Source organism: Mauremys reevesii, linkage group 21 (genome assembly GCF_016161935.1).
Source record: "Mauremys reevesii isolate NIE-2019 linkage group 21, ASM1616193v1, whole genome shotgun sequence".
Lineage (NCBI taxonomy): Eukaryota > Metazoa > Chordata > Testudines > Geoemydidae > Mauremys > Mauremys reevesii.
Window position 1 is genome coordinate 3,869,586 of NC_052643.1, and position 17,766 is coordinate 3,887,351.

At 62.3% G+C, this 17,766-nt stretch overlaps 1 protein-coding gene across 4 annotated transcripts in view; it reads left to right on the forward strand.

The window, feature by feature from the left end:
• Window positions 1-17,766, forward strand: part of CROCC (ciliary rootlet coiled-coil, rootletin) — a 67,680-nt gene that overhangs the window by 35,216 nt on the left and 14,698 nt on the right. For all 4 annotated transcript variants that reach the window (XM_039508839.1, XM_039508841.1, XM_039508840.1 and 1 more), the window contains exons 21-30: window positions 2,601-2,780; window positions 3,137-3,271; window positions 4,725-4,868; window positions 5,274-5,512; window positions 5,597-5,756; window positions 6,544-6,711; window positions 7,242-7,626; window positions 8,309-8,520; window positions 8,645-8,765; window positions 12,951-13,114. In XM_039508839.1, coding sequence (XP_039364773.1) covers window positions 2,601-2,780; window positions 3,137-3,271; window positions 4,725-4,868; window positions 5,274-5,512; window positions 5,597-5,756; window positions 6,544-6,711; window positions 7,242-7,626; window positions 8,309-8,520; window positions 8,645-8,765; window positions 12,951-13,114 — 1,908 coding nt within the window. The remainder of the gene's footprint in view (window positions 1-2,600; window positions 2,781-3,136; window positions 3,272-4,724; window positions 4,869-5,273; window positions 5,513-5,596; window positions 5,757-6,543; window positions 6,712-7,241; window positions 7,627-8,308; window positions 8,521-8,644; window positions 8,766-12,950; window positions 13,115-17,766) is intronic.

Below are 17,766 nucleotides of genomic sequence, written 5' to 3' on the forward strand. Positions count from 1 at the left end.
TGCAGGCTGGTTAGTTTGTTTCTGATGCACTCAGGAGCTGTCCCAGCGAGTGGCATTGAGCTGGCGCCGCTAGAGAAGTGACTTGGGTGGGTCTCTGGATCTTTTACTGCATGAGTCACGTAACTCAGGACGATTGGGCAGTTACGGCGAGGGGCGGGCAGGGACTGGAGTAGCAGGAGGTGGCTCGGCGAGCGGAGGAGTGGTGGGGCGCTGCAGCTCATGCTTGAAGACATAGGTGCCGACTCCGTGGGTGCTCCGGGGTTGGAGCACTCACGGGGAAAAATTGGGGGTGCTTAGCACCCACCGGCAGCTCTCTGCCCCCCCCAGCTCACCTCCACCTCCGCCTCCTCCCCTGGGCACGCCACGTTCCCGCTTTTTCCCCCTGGCTCCCAGCGCTTGCGTCGCGAAACAGCTGATTTGCGCGGCAAGCACTGGGAGGGAGGAGGGGAACGCAGCACGCTTGGGGAAGAGGTGGGGCCGGGGCGGGGATTTGGGGAAGGGGTCCAATAGGGGCAGGGAGGGGGCGGAGACTTTGGGGAAGGGGTTGGAATGAGGGCAGGGCAGGGGTGGGGAAAGGGTGGCATCGGGGCAGGGCCAGGGGGGCACCTATGCTTGAAGGGCATCAGCGGAGCTGAGGGGGTGCCCAAGGGTGGACTGGCAGTGGGGGCTGCGGGTCAGGACTGAGGGGCACCGGCAGAACTGGGGAGGAGCCTCGGGCTAGAATAGCAGGGGGCTGGGAGTCAGATTTAGGGGCTTCGGCAGAGCTGTCTGGGGGGGTGTTGAGCTTCCACAGACTCTGGTGTGGCTGTTCCCGTGTCTAGCTGGTGGCCGTGTCGTTCCTGGCACACGGATTCTGGAGCCACAGACGCTCGTACAAACTGGGGCCAGATCCCAGCTTAGCTCAGGTCCATATCGGAGGGGCTGCCCCAGTGTCTGCCCCATTGGCTTTCCTGGCTGGGGCGTGCTCGCTGGCCGCAGGTTCTGCGCTTGGGGAGCTGACTGGCGCTGCGGGTGCGAAACAGGCCCCGTGCGACTCACGCGGACGTCAGCCCGGTTTACCCCAGTGCAGCGCAGCTGCGCCGGGGGGTTGCACCGGAGCAGGAGAATAACCCCCGTGTGGAGAACGCCCAGTCCTGCTCCCAGCCAGCCCCCAGGAGGGATTTGCTTCTTTGTCCCTAGAGCAGAGCCCCGCCCCAGTTGTCTTAGACTCCTCCCCCCGGTGAAACAGGAGGGGGCTCGGCACAGCAAAGGGCTGCAGGACCCGGGGTGGGCCTAGGGCGACCAGGGGGCCGGGCTTGGGCCCGAACGGCAATCCCGACGGCTCCGGTCTGTGGCGCCGCAGCAGGGCCGGAAGCAGCCGGCATGTCTGGCTCCTAGCCTTAGGGGCTGCCGGGTGGGTCTGCATGCTGCCCCGCCCTCAGGCACCCCCATCCCCCAATCCCTCCACGTCCCACCCCCACCCGCGCCCCCATCCCGTCCCTGCATTTCTCCACGTCCCACCCCCCTGTGCCCCCATCCCTGCCTCCTCCCCGTCCCACCCCTGCACCCCATCCCTGCATTCCTCCACGTCCCCCCCGCACCCCATCCCCTGTCCCTGCCTCCCTCCCTGTCCCACCTCCCTGCGCCCATCCCCGTCCCTGCATCTCTCCACGCCCCACCCCTGCGCCCCCATCCCTGCCTCCCTCCCGTCCCATCCCCATGCCCCATCCCCCGTCCCTGCCTCCCTCCCTGTCCCACCCCCCCGCGCCCCCATCCCTGCATCCCTCCACAACCCCCCATGTCCCCATCCCCTGTCCCTGCCTCTCTCCCCTTCCCACTGCCCCACGCCCCATCCCCTGTCCCTGCCTCTCTCTCTGTCCCACCCCTGCACCTCATCCCCTGTCCCTGCATCCCTCCACATCCCCCCCCGTACCCCCATCCCCTGTCCCTGCCTCTCTCCCCGTCCCACCGCCCTGCGCCCCATCCCCTGTCCCTGCCTCTCTCCCCGTCCCACCCCCCCGCGCCCCCATCCCTGCATCCCTCCCTGTCCCAGCTCTAGTGTCCTGTAACAAATAAAACCTGAATTTAGCGTAATACATCTGTCAAAACAAGAAATACGCCTGTTTGGGCCTTGCAGTGAAAATGAGCACGTGAGAGAGGGTGGGGGAGAGCAAGTGACAAAGGGAGGGGGAATGGAGAGAGCAGGGGCGGGGCCTCAGGGAAGGGGCGGGGCAGTGGGCGGGGCAAAGGTGTTCAGTTTTCTGGAATTAGAAAGTTGGCCACCCTAGGTGGGGAAGGGGCCACTGAGCCTGCCTTCCCTCCGCGGTCTAGGGAGGAGTTAGCAGGGGTTTGGGCATCAACTAAACTGGGCAATTGGGTTTGCTGCTTAGTTTCCTTGGGACCCACAGCTCTGAAGGGACAGGCCTCCAGCCCTGGAACTCGCCCTCCGCTGCGTCAGTATTAGGGCTCCTGTGCGCCTCCCTGGACTCCCGCCTCCCCGTGAACCTTTAGCCCATGTGCAGCTCTGCTGCCCCCTCCGGTAACAGGGATGGGCTCGCGCCCAAGCCGCGGCTCAGGAGCCTTCACCTAGAGCCCTGGCGTCTGCTGCTTGGTCCGTGCAGGAGGCGGTGCGCCTGGAGTTGGAGTCGGGGCGGGAGGAGCTGCTGCACCGGCTGGGCCACGAGCGGGAGGAGCTGCTGGCCCGCTACGAGGCGGAGAAGGAGGAGCTGAGCGAGGAGATCACCGCGCTGCAGCAGGAGCGGGACGAGAGCCTCCTGCAGGCGGAGAACGAGAAGCAGCAGGTAGGGGAGGTGCCGGGGGGATTGGCACTGCTGCCGGCCCCGGCCTGGGGGAGGCTCCCATTAACTCCAGCTGAGAGCTGGGGCCAGATCCTGGCAGGCGCTCAGCACTCGGAGCCGCAGCAGCCGGCGTGTGGTGGAACGGGGCCGAGAGCAGGGCCTGGCCAGCCCCACACCAGACCCGCTGCGGCTCCCACCCACTCCCCAGCATCCCAGGTCTCTAGCCCCCCACTGCCTTTATCCCCATTTGGCTTTAATGCTGTTCCAGGGATCTCCCTGCCCCCCGAGTTTACCCCCTGGATCTCGCCCCTGTCACACCAGCACCACATGCCCTCTGAATGTCTCTCCCGGCCACACAGGCCCTGTCCCTCAAGGAGTCGGAGAAGACCCTCCTGTCAGAGAAGCTGACCAGCACCCAGCACAGCCTCGCCAGCGTGACCGTGGAGATGGAGCGGCAGAAGCGAGAGGCCATGAGCCGGCAGGAGCAGGACCGGGTTGGTGCGGGTGCTGTGCGGGCAGCGGGAGGGTGTGAGATGTCGCTGCTGGTGGTTAGCACTTTCACCACGGTGTTTGCGGAGGGGGGTGGTGATTTCTGCGGCTGCGGCAGAACCGAAGCATAACTCGGGAAGCAAACACCACCACCATCTCGCTCCGAGGCAGCGCTTTCCATCTGTCAAACTCAGAACACTTGGCAAAGCAGCATTAGCTCTATGTTACACATGGGGAAACGTGACTTTCCCAGGGTCACTGGGCAGGCCGGTGGTAGAGCTGAGAATAGAACCCAGGTCTTCTGAGTCCCAGGACAGTGCTCTATCCGCTAGGCAACACTGCTTCTTGTTGCCCTACACATCTCCGTAGATGCTTAATCAGTATCTGCAGAACCTGTTTCCGGTCCTCTGCTGAGACACTTCAAACCTGAATTGCAGCCATGCCAGTGAACCTAACTCCCGGCCTGCAGCCATCTCCCATGCAGCAATGCCAGTGCACCCTAACTCCCGGCCTGCAGCCATCTCCCATGCAGCAATGCCAGTGCACCCTAACTCCCGGCCTGCAGCCACCCCCATGCAGCAATGCCAGTGCACCCTAACTCCCGGCCTGCAGCCATCTCCCATGCAGCAATGCCAGTGCACCCTAACTCCCGGCCTGCAGCCATCTCCCATGCAGCAATGCCAGTGCACCCTAACTCCCGGCCTGCAGCCATCCTGCATGCAGCAATGGCAGTGCACCCTGACTCCCAGCCTGCAGCCACCCCCCATGTAGCAATGCCAGCGCACCCTAACTCCCGGCCTGCAGCCACCACCCCCATGCAGCAATGCCAGTGCACCCTGACTTCCAGCCTGCAGCCACCCCCCATGCAGCAATGCCAGTGCACCCTGACTCCCGGCCTACACCACCCCCATGCAGCAATGCCAGCGCACCCTAACTCCCGGCCTGCAGCCACCCCCCATGCAGCAATGCCAGTGCACCCTGACTCCCGGCCTACACCACCCCCATGCAGCAATGCCAGTGCACCTTTCTCCTGGCCTGCAGCCCCCTCTTTTGCTCCTCTCCTGTCTCCCCAGTGTCCCCTCCCACAGCCCTGCCCATGCACCTCGCTCCTGATGTGCAGGTCACATCCCAGCCTACCCCTGGGCGGAGACTAGCCCCAGCGCAGGGTTACGCCTCGCCTGGGCAATAAGCTCAGTCACCACGAAGGGTCAGGTCGAGCCCAGTGACGCAGGAGGGGTAGGGAGCCAGATGCCCGTCTCCCCTCCTGGAGCACCGAAGAGAAGCTGATCCCTGTTCGCGGCGAATGCCCCCTCCCTGTCCCTGGCAGCTGTGTAATGCATGTCGCGGGCTACCGCTGATTAGCAGATCCTTGGCAGCCGAGTGACCCTGGTAAATGTGACCCCAGCGAGGGGGGAGCTGGTGCAGGCCAGTAAGGGCTGGGCCGTTCTTTGCCCGCAGAGCACCGTCAATGCCCTGACCTCGGAGCTGAAGAGCTTGCAGGTGCAGTTGGAAGAAACCGTCGCGGCCCACGAGCGGGAGGCCCGGGGGCTGCAGGAGCAGGTCAAGGAGCTGGCCAGGCAGCGGGAATGCACCCTCCGCGAGGTGAGTGCCGGTGTGGGGAGGGGGATAGAGGGCTGGGCCCCACCGCCACCCTCCCCCTTCCAGTCGGGGATGGAAGCGGGGGCAGGAGAGCGTCACCGGGGGCAGAAGTGGAGCCAGCAGCTTGCATAAAATGGGGCAGCGTCCCCTGCGCGGGGAGGTGCAGCCCAGAGACTACGAATCCCAGCTTGCAGTGCGGTTGGGCCTCTTGAATCTGACCCACAATGGGTCTTATTCAGTGGGGCTTGACAGTGTAGCGCTGCAGATAGCAGGTGGGGCTGCACGTCCCCTCTACATGGGAGGGTGCCCGGGGAGTGGGGGGTTGGAGATCGTGCAGAGTACACAGTCCCCGCGTGCACGGGGGCCGCAGGGATCTGAGGGTGCCCGCTCCCGTCCTCGGCCTCGCAGGTGGAGGAGCTGAAGACCCAGCTGCGCATGGTGGAGGATGCCCGGGACGGCATCCGGCGGGACGTGCTCGAGGCCCACCGGAAGGTGCGGGAGAGCCAGGAGGGCCAGGAGATCCAGAGGAAGGACATCCTGGACCTGCGGCGCAGCCTGAGCGACGAGGCCAAGGAAAAGGAGGCCCTGCAGAGATCCAACCAGGAGCTGCGGGCTGCCGTCAAGCGAGCGGAGAGCGACCGCATCAGGTGTGTGTGTGGGCAGCCGGCGGCCACCATTGCGGGGGGAGAGGGGGGAGTGGGTTACGTCACTGACGCCGCCTTGATCCCCAGCTTGAAGCGGGCCAACGAGGAGAAGGAGCAGAAGCTGGCCATCCTGGAGGAGGCGCGGGCGGCCGTGGGCAAGGAAGCCGCCGACCTGCGGAGCAGCCTGCAGGAGGTGGAGCGATCGCGGCTGGAGGCCCGCAGGGAGCTGCAGGAGCTGAGGCGACAGGTGTGTGGGTGTGGGGTGTGTGTGTGGGGGGTGTGTGGGGGGTGGGGGGGTGGCTAGGAGGAGCGGGCTCCGCAGTAATAGGAAACTGGCCCTGCACCTTCCCCAAGTGCTCAGGGCCTGGCCTCTGTGCGGGCGAAGCAGCCTGGGGTCAGGGCCCTGCTCCTCGGATGAGCCTGTTTTCCCTGATGCGGTGCCCGAGTTACCGCTGGCTGTGACCCCTGTCCCATACTGGGGCTGCTCCCCCGCGGCTGGGGGCTCGAACTCCTCCCGCGGCTGGCAATCAAACCCCAGAGGAAAGCTGCCCTGCAGGCCCCTCGGAGGAGGAGCTGATGGGAGGTGGATGCTCCTCTGTGCTCCTGGTGAGGGCTGGGACGGGGCAGGCCCATGGTACCGGATCCCCAGGGTTGTCTGAGGTTGAGCGGCTCCGAGGTGCAGCGGGGGGGGGCAAAGCAGGGCTTCGAACGAGGGGCTAACGAGGTCGGGGAAGGGGAGGCTCTGTCCCCGAGCCCACGCTGACGACTCGCGGTTGGAAGGGCAGGCGGGCGTGGGCCTCTCAGGGGCCATGCAACCCGCACGGTTGGAGTAGCAGAATTGAGGCAACAGGGCCAAGCATCAGTAGTTCAGGAGGGGCTGTGGGTGTGTAGGACCCTGCCTCTCTGGCCCTGGGGTGAGCTGTCGTTCCCCTCGCTGGCCCGGACCAGCCTCGGTGCCTCTCTGTTGCACTGCGCCTCCCCTTTCCATGGGGCGCAGTCATGTGCTTCCCCCGCCCCCCTTCCGGTGCCCCCAGATCAAGATGCTGGACAGCGAGAACACCAAGAAGAACAAGGAGGTGGCCGAGCTGCAGGCCCGGGTGGCACTGGACGAGCAGCGGGAGGAGGAGAGCCGGCGGGAATCCTTCGGCCTCAAGCAGAAGATCGTGGAGAGCGAAGCCAGCAGGGAGTCTGCTAGGAAGGAGGTGAGCGTGGGGCTCCTCCTGCCTCCACCCAGGAGTTCTCTCCTGGTCATTCCTGTTAGCCACCCAGCTCTTGCTCATCACAATGCCGCCGCCAGGGACCGGTCATGGTGTGTCCTGCCCACATGGCCCGGGCGTGTGGAGCAGATGTGTCCCTCCAGGGCAACTTGAAGGAGGCTCATGGAGGTTAAGGCAAGAAAGGACCATTATGGCGCTATCATCTGACGCCCGGTGTAACCCAGGCCAGAGAACCTCCCCAGTAATTCCTGCCTCCAGAACTTCTGGCTGAGCTCAAGCTGACCGAGAGATCACATGCTTCCTCCTTGGTCGTCTTAGCCTGTCCCACCTGGCATGATAAAATGGAGGAGAGTGGCCCATAGGGGTGGAGACCATGTCCTCCTGGAGTAGCCACATGGCCAGGAGGACGTGGCTTTCGCGCGGAGGCGGCTGTGCCACGCTCGGTCCCGTGCGCTCGCGCTGGGCTGACTCTGCCTACCCAGAATGCCTTTCAGCCCTCGCTCTTGCCTCCCCAGCTCCACAACCTGCAGCGGAAGCTGTCGGAGCAGGAGGGTGAGTTCCGGGTGCGGGAGAAGGACCTCCTGGGCAGCCTGGAGGAGGCCCGCGGCAATGAGAAGAAGCTGCTGGACAACGCCCGCAACCTGGAGATCAAGTTGGAGAACGCGCAGGCCGAGGCGGCCGAGCTGAGCCTCCGGCTGAGCGCCGCCGAGGGCCGCGCCCACGGCCTGGAGGCCGAGCTGGCTCGAGTGGAGGCTTTGAAGCGGGACGTGGAGTTCAAGCTGGGGAGCCTGCATTCCGCCCTGAGGCGCACCATGGGCATCAGCCGGGGCGGCCGGGCCCCCAGCCCAGCCATCAGGGGGCGTAGCGGCTCCCCCAAAAGATTCTTCTCCCCTGCCAAAGGTAACGGGTCAGGTGAGCCCTCGGACGCAGCCCTGGGGAGGTGCCTTTCTCTCCTCCCCACACCTTGAGGGCTTTGCTGTCTTCAGTGCCCCACTGTGTGGGAGTGGCATCTGGTGGGCTGGAGCCAGGACTCCTGGGTCCTGTTCCTGGCCCTCCCACTGCCCTGCCATGGGGCCTTAGTCAAGTCACTGCCCTTGCCTGTTTCCCCATCTTTGCAATGGGGATAGTGCCCTAGTGGGGTTGGGAGGATCAATCCCTGGTGCTTGCAAAGTGCTTGGGGGTGCCCAGGTGGAAGGGCCTGGAGGAGGGTGGGGTAGAACTGAATGGCTGGCTGGGATTCCCTCCAGACCCTGGCTGCGCTGCTCTTCACGCCTGTCCGGTGGCTTCTCCCTCAGCTCCTCCCTGTTCGCTGCCTTGAGCCCTTCAGGGTGGGGTGGGGGGCCCTTTGCGGCCCTGCTGTACCGGAGAGGGTCTTCTCTGGCCAGGCTGCAGCTCCTCTTCCTGCCAGTAGGTGTCCCCCTTCTCCTTGTGGGATCAGAGCCGGGGACTAGGAAAACCCTAATGGGTTTGGCGCCGGATTCCCCATTGTTCCCTGCCTGATGATTCCCCACGGGGCTAACTCCCGCTCTGCGGCGAGCCCAGCCGGGGCCCACCATCTCTCCCCTGTGCCCGTCTCCCCCAGGTGACAACGCGTACAGCACCACGGACGGGCGCGGCAGCCCCACCCCACGGGCGGGCAGCCCCGAGCGCAGCCCCAGCTCGCGCCCTCTGTCTCCGGAGCGTGCCCTCTCGCCCAGCCGCAGCGAGCAGCTGGTGGCGGATATCGACCCTGAAGTGGTGCGGGCCGCCCTCCGGGACTTCCTGCAGGAGCTGCGGGAGACCCAGCGCGAGCGGGTACCGCTGTGGGGAGGACGGGGTTAACTTCTGCCCACGCTGCTCCGCCCGAAGCGCGAGCGGCCTGGTGGGTCTCCCGACTGCTGATCGCCCCCTCCTGTCTCGCCCTCCCCTCCGAATCCAGGATGACCTGCGGGCCCAGCTGGGGAGCCGGACCCGCCAGCTGGCCGAGATGGAGTCCGAGCAGGACAGCGCCAGCACCCGAGTGCAGCAGCTGCAGAAGCTCGTGGCTGAAAGCGAGGAAGGTGAGGGCTGTGCGTGGGGGCATGTGCCCAGCGTAATAATGAGTGCCCTTGGCAATGCTTGGCCCATCTCTAGGTGTGCAGGTGGATGCATTTTGCCTCACGACCCCTTACCCTAGGTTAGTCTTAATAGCCCCATATTCAAGAGGGGGAAACTGAGGCACAGAGCGGGGAAATGACTTGCCCCAGGCCAGTGGCAGAGTGAGGGCCCCGCTCTTCGAAGCCCCTACTTGCTCTGGGTCTTCATGGTAATTTACGTGCCGCTACCAGTGGTGCTCCAGGGTTTTTAATTTTTTGCAGTGGTAGCTTTTGTTTGTAAACTCGGTGCTTTAATGCCCCGATACCAGTGGGCTGGGCTACCGTGCAGAGGTTATACACAGCCGGCAGGCTTGGTCCATTGCAACATGCAGCAGACCCTAGCTCTCATCTCTCTTGCTGGAAATGCAAGGACAGCCCCAGAGAACAAGGCAGCATGGTAGGGGGTGGTTGTTAGCGAGTCTCCAGGCCAGGGCTTGTGAGATTTTCACGGAGTCCCCTCCCAGCCAAGCCTGTGTGTGCCGTCTCTCCCATGCAGCTGCGCCGTGTCCCCGTGGCGTCTGCATCAAGCACTAGATTGTTGTGCATCACTGCTTTGTGCTGTTTTAAACAGCTCGTTACCTCCCCCCCCCAGAGGTGGCTGCATTTCAGTGGTGGGTGAAAGGATCCCTGTATACCGTTTTGGGGATCACTTTGCATGAAAGGAACACTAGGAAATACCAGCCCTTTGGTTTGAACCACTAGCACCCAGCAGAGCCTGGGCATCGCTCGGTATGGCTGCCCCCTGCCAACGCTTGCGACCGGAGGTTTAACCCTTAACTGCGGATTTCCAGACACTTGGGGTTTGGTGTCTCGGATCTGGTGTTCTGCATTTGGCTGGGCTGCTCCCCCCCAAGGGACAATCCATTTTCCTCCTTTCTCTAAGTTCATCTGCTAGGAAAGCTCAGAAGACGGCGATCTCTGCCCAGGCTCCAGAGCCCTGTTCCTACAGCGCAGCATTTCAGGGATGCTTGGTTATTCCCTGCCCTCTCCCCTTTCGTGGGTGTCATGCTTTCCCCGTCCCCGGGTCGGTGCCCCTCAAACCTTTCCTCTGAGGTTCAGTGGGAAGGGGCCATTTTTAAATCCAGCTGTACAGATCGCGTCATTCTCAAGCTTTATTTTAGCATCGAAATGAATTCCCTGGTTGAGGGGGAAGCACAAGGCGAGGCTAAAACTTTTTTACGTGGGGCTTCGAAACCACTTGATCCTTCTTATTGTTCCATGTAGCGACTAGAGGACTCGACTGAGATCACGGCCCCATCGCGCTAGGAGCTGTGCAGAGGTAGTGGGACTCAGCCCTTACCCCAAAGGGCTTCCAGTCTAAATAGCCCAGGCAAAGAGCTGGGGGCAGACGATCAGTATTATCATCTCCCCGGGGATGAGAGGAGCAAGACACATTGTGTCACTGTCACAAATCCACAGGATCTGGGCTACACCCCGGCTTTTGTCTCTTGGAGGTCCCCCTCTAGTGAGCCGGAGCCCGTCACCGCCTCCTAGACTGAGCTATGGGGCTCCAGCCCTCCTGCTTCACACCATGAGCTCTGCTCAGCGAGTCCCACTGACTCCTGGGAGGGACGCGCACGCTCTTTGGGGACCAATGCACCCCAGCCTGTCTTTGCAGTGGATCAGCCGGCTGGAACGCAGCCTTAGGTTAGCACAGAGGATAAAGGGTAAAGCATTGTCCATTCTGGTCAAGCCGCAGTTCACCAGCCAAGCTGTAGTGAGCTCCATGGTCAGGCTCTGTCTCTCCCTGACTTAGTCGCTTCCCTGGTCCGAGAGCTCCCAGCCCCTTCCAGAAATCAGCTCTTGATTCTCTCCCGGTCACGGCTCGGTCTCCAGGCAGGCCCGTGCTGGCCGGAGCGTCCAGCCTACTGAGTGTCGATTCACGAGTCACCGGCGCTTGCGTTGTCTCTCTGGACCCATTGTTGATCTGGGTCCGTTTCAGGCAGCTCCTTAACGACTCTATTCATCCCATCCAGAGGGGGAGGTGAAGCACACGGCTCTGTCTGACTCTTAGGGCTGGTTTATAAGTGGGAACTTACACTGGCATAGCCACATCTCTCAGGGTGTGAAAAATCCACACCCCTAAGAACCATAGCAAAGAACATAAGAACGGCCATGCTGGGGCAGACCAAGGGTCCATCTAGCCCCGTATCCTGTCTACCGACAGTGGCCAATGCCCGGTGTCCCAGAGGGAATGAACCTAACAGGCAATGATCAAGTGATCTCTCTCCTGCCATCCATCTCTATCCTCTGACAAACAGAGGCTAGGGACACCATTCCTTACCCATCCTGGCTAACAGCCATTAATGGACTTAACCTCCATGAATTTATCTAGTTCTTTTTTGAACCCTGTTAGAGGCTTGCCCTTCACAACATCCTGTGGCAAAGAGTTCCACTGGTTGATGGTGTGTTGTCAGCCTAACCCTTGGTGTAGACAGTGCTAGGTGGACAGAAGAATTTTTCCATTGACCTAGGTACTGCCTCTCGGGGAGGTGGATTACCTGTGCCAATGGGAGAACCCCATTGCACTTAAGTCTGCACTTAAAAGGCTGCATCGGTGCAGTTGCGTCACTGTTGCATCGTTAATCCACCTCTGCGAGAGGCGGGGAAGCTCTCCCGCCGACATAGCGCTGTATGCCCTAGCGCATGGGGTTGGAATTACTACCTCACTCAAGGGTGTGGATTTTTCACCCCCTGAGCAACATACCAAAGTAATTCTGCAGTGCAGACCTGCCCAAAGCAGAAGCGATACAGTGGAGCAGCGGCAGTGGTTTAAGTGTAGACATAACCGTAGTCTGCCTTGAGAGCAGACGTAATCCTTCCTCCCCACTCGGTAACAATGGAAAGTATAGGGAGAAACTGAGGCACACGTAGGAAGAATCCCAGGCACTGCTACAGACTCGGGACCGAGCGGCTAGGCAGCAGTGCTACAGAAAAGGACCTAGGGGTTACAGTGGACGAGAAGCTGGATATGAGTCAGCAGTGTGCCCTTGTTGCCCTTGTTGCCAAGAAGGCTAACGACATTTTGGGCTGTATAAGTAGGGGCATTGCCAGCAGATTGAGGGACGTGATCATTCCCCTCTATTCAACATTGGTGAGGCCTCATCTGGAGTACTGTGTCCAGTTTTGTGCCCCACACTACAAGAAGGATGTGGAAAAATTGGAAAGAGTCCAGCGAAGGGCAATAAAAATGATTAGGGGACTGGAGCACATGACTTATGAAGAGAGGCTGAGGGAACTGGGATAGTTTAGTCTGCAGAAGAGAAGAATGAGGGGGGATTTGATAGCTGCTTTCAACTACCTGAAAGGGGGTTCCAAAGAGGATGGATCTAGACTGTTCTCAGTGGTACCAGATGACAGAACAAGGAGTAATGGTCTCAAGTTGCAGAGGGGGAGGTTTAGGTTGGACATTAGGAAAAACTATTTCACTAGGAGGGTGGTGAAGAACTGGAATGGGTTACCTGGGGAGGTGGTGGAATCTCCTTCCTTAGAGGTTTTTAAGGTCCGGCTTGACAAAGCCCTGGCTGGGATGATTTAGCTGGGGATTGGTTCTGCTTTGAGCAGGGGGTTGGACTAGATACCTCCTGAGGTCCCTTCCGACTCTGATATTCTATGATTCATAAAAATATTATGAAAAATTCCCACTTTGTCCGGCTTTGGGCTGGGAACTGAACCCACGTCTCCTGGATCCCAGCCCAGTGCGGTGAGGCGTGGCCCACGCCGTGTGAAGAAGTTGGCTATTGCCTGGTTTATACGTTGAGACTCCAAAAGGCAGCCCCCACGCAGGTGCTGAAGATGACCCCTTCAGGGACAAGTGTTTGTTCAAGCTGCATAGTAAAACTTCGCTCTGAAAGTGAGCGTGTCACATCTCCATTGGTAATGGATTTTTCTCTCCCTCAGCCTCTGGGGTAGGCAAGAACTAGCCTCATTTTACAGCTGGGGAAACTGAGTCTCAGAGGGTTTAAAGAACTGGCCCAAGGTCTTGCAGTGCATCAGTGTCAAAGCCAGGATTAGAACCCAGGCCCCTGTGCCTCCTATTTGCCGCTGGCTTCTGGTGCACAGTGCCCGCATGCCCCCTCACTGGCTCTGCGCCCGCGTTCTCTGCCCCAGGGAGGCGCAGCGCGGATGGCAAGCTGAGCAGCGCCCAGACCGCCCTCCTGCTGCAGGAGGAGACCCTCCGCCGCAACGAGCGGGAGCGCAAGGCATTGATGGACAAGGTGACGGCGCTGGAGCGGAGCCTGCAGGCGGCAGACAGCGACCGGCGAACCACCCAGGTACATGGGGCCGGGGGCAGGTCTGGGGGGGGGAGATTCTAACGGCTCAGGGATAGGAATGGACCCCGAAGGCAAATCCGTAGAGAGGGTAAATGAGGACACCAGGGGAACAAGGCCTTTCAGACGGGTTGAAGTGAGCCCTGTGTGCGCTCGTTGGTCGGAATTGGGGGGGCGGGTCAGGGCCATTCGGGGCCCCCGGGGGTTACAATGAGTGTTTAGGGGTAGGATCTCCCTTTGGCTAAGGCAGCTCTAGGTTTCTCCCCTCGGGAAGCAGTGACCCATCCATAGGCTGGGCCTCTCTTCTGGCTGCAATGGGCACTGAATACCAGCCTGATCCACCCACCCCCGGAGTGGGTGCTTAGAGATTCACCATTGTTCACCCTGGGTGGGCAGGGAGCTGGGTTTTCCCAGCTCAGTCTCCCGGGCGGGTGGCGAACGCCCTGTGCGACAGGCTGGGATGCCCTCCCTGCAGGGCCCCTGTTGGGATCACCTCTAGGAGACAGTATCTCCATTGGGCCGTTGCTCCACACAAGTGAGCTGGCAGAAAAACACTCCTCAAGGCTGCCGCTGTGCATGGAAAGGCGGGAAGTGGGGGCTGCTAGGAGCCATGATGGGGGCACCCCACTGACGGGATGGTTTGCGTGGTCTGTGAGAGCCTCCACGCCTGCCCTGCACCCCTCTCGCCAGCTGGGGTGGTGGGTATCTATTGAAAATTAGAGTGTCGCCCAGCCCCAGCGGCGGCCGCTCGCGTCCTAGGGTCGTTCTGTGCTCAGAATATCGAGTAGGAGCCAGTCCTGCACTCATCCAGCGGGCTGGGGGAAAAGGCTACGCTACAATCTTAAGTCGACCTGTGTAATGACTGCGGTGGTTGATGGCCACACTGTCGGTGGTGCGCATCCTCACCGGAGAGGGGCAGTGTGGGGAGCCCATGCAGCTCCCTGCCGGGAGCCCAGCTGCCCCCTGGACTTCTCACCAGCTGGGAGCGGGAGAAAGCTGCCCGGGGCCTCTTGCCTCCGGTGGGGAGATCCCGGCCTCGAGTCCAGGTGACTGCCGTGCCCGCGGTGGGGAGCCAAGAGCCGGGGGGCATGGCTGGAGTGTGGACACTGGTAAGCTGCTTCGTGTAGACCAGGCCTTAGGCTTGACGTGGCTGGGGCGCCCCCCCTCCCTGCGAGCTTGGTGTGGGACAGAGTGTGGCTCGAGGTTCAGATCCACGCAGAAGTGGCTTCATTTTACTTGCTAATGTGACCGGGATCTGCCTGCCTGACGTCTGATTTACCTTCCCGTAGCACCCACGAAGATCAGGGCCTCATTGCACTGTGCATGTGTGTATGTACATAGGAACTCGCACACACGGACTCTCACACACATGGACATGGGCACATGTGTACACGCACATGGACACAGGCACGGACACACACATGGACACACACCGACATGGACACGCTGACGCACTGACACGGACACACACACACATGGACACTCGCACTCACACACACTCCTTGTCCCCAAATCTCTTACAGGCAGAATAGACCAGACGGCCATAGGGGGAGAAGGGACGTGACTTGACCGAGACCCCCCGGCAGGCTAGTGGCAGAGCTGGGACCAGACCTATGTTTTCCGAGTCCCAGTCCGGTACCCTGTCCCCTAGACAAAGCTGCCTGCCCCTGATCTGTCAGGCTGTGGGGCTCCATGCCCGTTGCAAGCCTCTCAGAGGCACTGGGGAAGAGATGCAGCGGGGTATTGGATCTGCTGAGCTGCACCGGGCAACAGGCAGGGCACGAGGGGTGAGACTCCTCCAGTAACCCCCTGCCCCCAGGCTGGCACTGGGGCTAAATCCAGGGGGCTGCTCCATCCTATGCCTGCAGTGGGCGTGCGCTTGTGGGGCTGGCTCTTGGCAGCGTGCGGGCCGCTCTGCCTGGTGGAACTCTTTGCTCAGGGTCCCGGGGGGAGCCCCGTGTCTGGGCTGTGTGTGTTATGTCTGTCGGGCTCGGAGGCCAGCCAGCCCTTTGGATTAAGGAACAAAGCTGGGAGGCTGCCAGTCTGGCAGGGCCTGGGTCTGCCGGCTCAGATGGAGGCCAAAGACTGCGGTCTGCTGAGCGTGCAGCTTGGGAGCGGGCTGCGAAGGGGAGGGACCGTCTTTCTTGCAGGGGTCTCTGCCACTAGCCGCGCTCTCCCCGATGCTCTGCGAACCCCAGGGCAGGGCCAGACCCCAGAATGGGGGAGGGCGCTAGCCACATCTGCTCTCCCTGCATTCTGCCCTTGCAAAAGCAGGAGGCAAAGGGTGGGGGAACCTTAGAATCATAGACTATCAGGGTTGGAAGGGACCTCAGGAGGTCATCAAGTCCAACCCCCTACTCAAAGCAGGACCAATCCCCAGACAGATTTTTGCCCCAGATCCCTAAGTGGCCCCCTTAAGGATTGAACTCACAACCCTGGGTTTAGCAGGCCAGTGCTCAAACCACTGAGCTATCCCTCCCCCTTGCTGCATCTTTGTCTCTTAGGAGAACTTCCCGCGCCTGGGGACTCAAAGGGGGGAGAGCTGTGGGCACCCCTTGAGGCGAAGGCCAGGCAGATGGGTACCACCGAGAGCCTCGCTCTCAAGGGTAGGGCTGGCAGTGCCCTGCTCAGTGCAGAGCGAGGGGCCTTCCTCTGCTGGGGTCCGGCTGCCGAGCTCATTTTTTGGTGCGTTAATTTCTTCTACATGTTTCCTCTCTGGTCCGCGAGGGGGGATTGATTTGTGCCTTTAAAGGTGGGTTAGGGCTGGACATGTGGTCTGGGGAGACTACAGCGCCCAGCATGCAATGCGGCTTGCTCTGGCCGGCCTTGTTGCAGTGCATGCTGGGTCCTGTGTTGTCTACGCCCCCCCCCCATGCACCCTGCTCTGGAGCATGGAATTAACCCCTGCCTGACCAGCCTGACCCCGGAGCCCAAGGATAGAGGGTTGCTGTGATCTTCCAGCTCTGGGGAGCTCTGAGCTGACTCTGGGGAGGAGGCCGGCGGATTGGTGGCCCACACGCACGCTGGCGGCGGTGCTGTGGCTGAGGCACCGCTCTCCTGGGGACAGAGAGGAGTCTGTCTGCTGCATCGCTTCCCCGTCGTGGCCTCTGGCGCAAGTGGGACTGTCGCCTGGCGAGGAGGCCGGGCAGCAGAGCAGAGGGTTCTCCCAGGCTTGGCGCTGACTCCTGCTGTTTATTATTTGTATTGTGGTGGAACCTAGGAGCCCCCGTCCCGGACCAGGACTCTCTTGTGCAAGGTGCTGCGCAAACACAGAACAACATGATCGTATCCCTGCCCCAAAGCGCTTAGTTCCTAGGCCCCCCCCCATCCCTTGAGAGCCCTTTGGCCCTAGGCTGCTGCGTCTTCCAGGCTTTGGGCTCACAAAGTCCAGTGCTGAGTCTTGGCCGCTCATCGCAGATTCCTGCTGGCCCCTGCAATGCCGAGAGCTGACCTGCCGGGGCTGTGGCTGCCAGCCCCCCTCAGCCCTGGCTTGCAGCACCCGGCTCTCTCCTCTCCCCTCCATGCTAGCAGGGGAAGCCAGCCCCACTGCGGTTCGTTAGCCTCTGCTCCCCGCCCTCCGCCGGGATGTGGGGTGACGGCGGGATGTGGGAGCCCACAGATTCTCTGGCCGAGCGTTGAGCAGCAGCTGAGCCAAGCCAGGGCTTCCTGTGTGGCGCTGGAGCTGTACTGAATTCCTGCCTTATTGTAACCAGCCTCCTGCATGCCTGGAATGGGAGCAGAGGGGGGGAAGGAAGGGATGCAGGGCCTGGAGGCGGAAGGGGGCCCAGCTGGGCTCGCTATGAGCCGTGCAGTCTCTGCAGATGAAGACTGAGGGGCATCAGTTGAGCTGCAGGGGGGCAAGCTGGTATCGCAGGGGATGCTGCAGGGTGGCACTGAGGCACATCAGCCGAGCTGGGGGGGGAGGTGCTGGAGGGTGGCACTGAGGGGCATCAGCTGAGCTGGGGGGGCCCAGGCTGGTATCTCAGGGGATGCTGCAGGGTGGTACTGAGGGGTGTCAGCCGAGCTGGGGGCGGAGGTGCTGCAGGGCGGCACTGAGGGGCGTCAGCCGAGCTGGGGGCGGAGGTGCTGGAGGGCGGCGCTGAGGGGCGTCAGCCGAGCTGGGGGCGGAGGTGCTGGAGGGCGGCGCTGAGGGGCGTCAGCCGAGCTGGGGGCGGAGGTGCTGGAGGGCGGCGCTGAGGGGCGTTAGCCGAGCTGGGGGCGGAGGTGCTGGAGGGCGGCACTGAGGGGCGTTAGCCGAGCTGGGGGCGGAGGTGCTGAGGCGGCGCGCTGAGGGGCGTCCGCCGAGCTGGGGGCGGAGGTGCTGGAGGGGGGCACGGTGGGGCGTTAGCCGAGCTGGGGGCGGAGGTGCTGCAGGGTGGCACTGTGGGGCGTTAGCCGAGCTGGGGGCGGAGGTGCTGGAGGGCGCACTGAGGGGCGTTAGCCGAGCTGGGGGCGGAGGTGCTGCAGGGGGGCGCTGAGGCGTAGCCGAGCTGGGGCGGAGGTGCTGGAGGGTGGCGCTGAGGCGTCAGCCGAGCTGGGGCGGAGGTGCTGCAGGGCGGCACTGAGGCGTCAGCCGAGCGGGGGGCGGAGGTGCTGGAGGGCGGCGCTGAGGGGCGTTAGCCGAGCTGGGGGCGGAGGTGCTGGAGGGCGGCGCT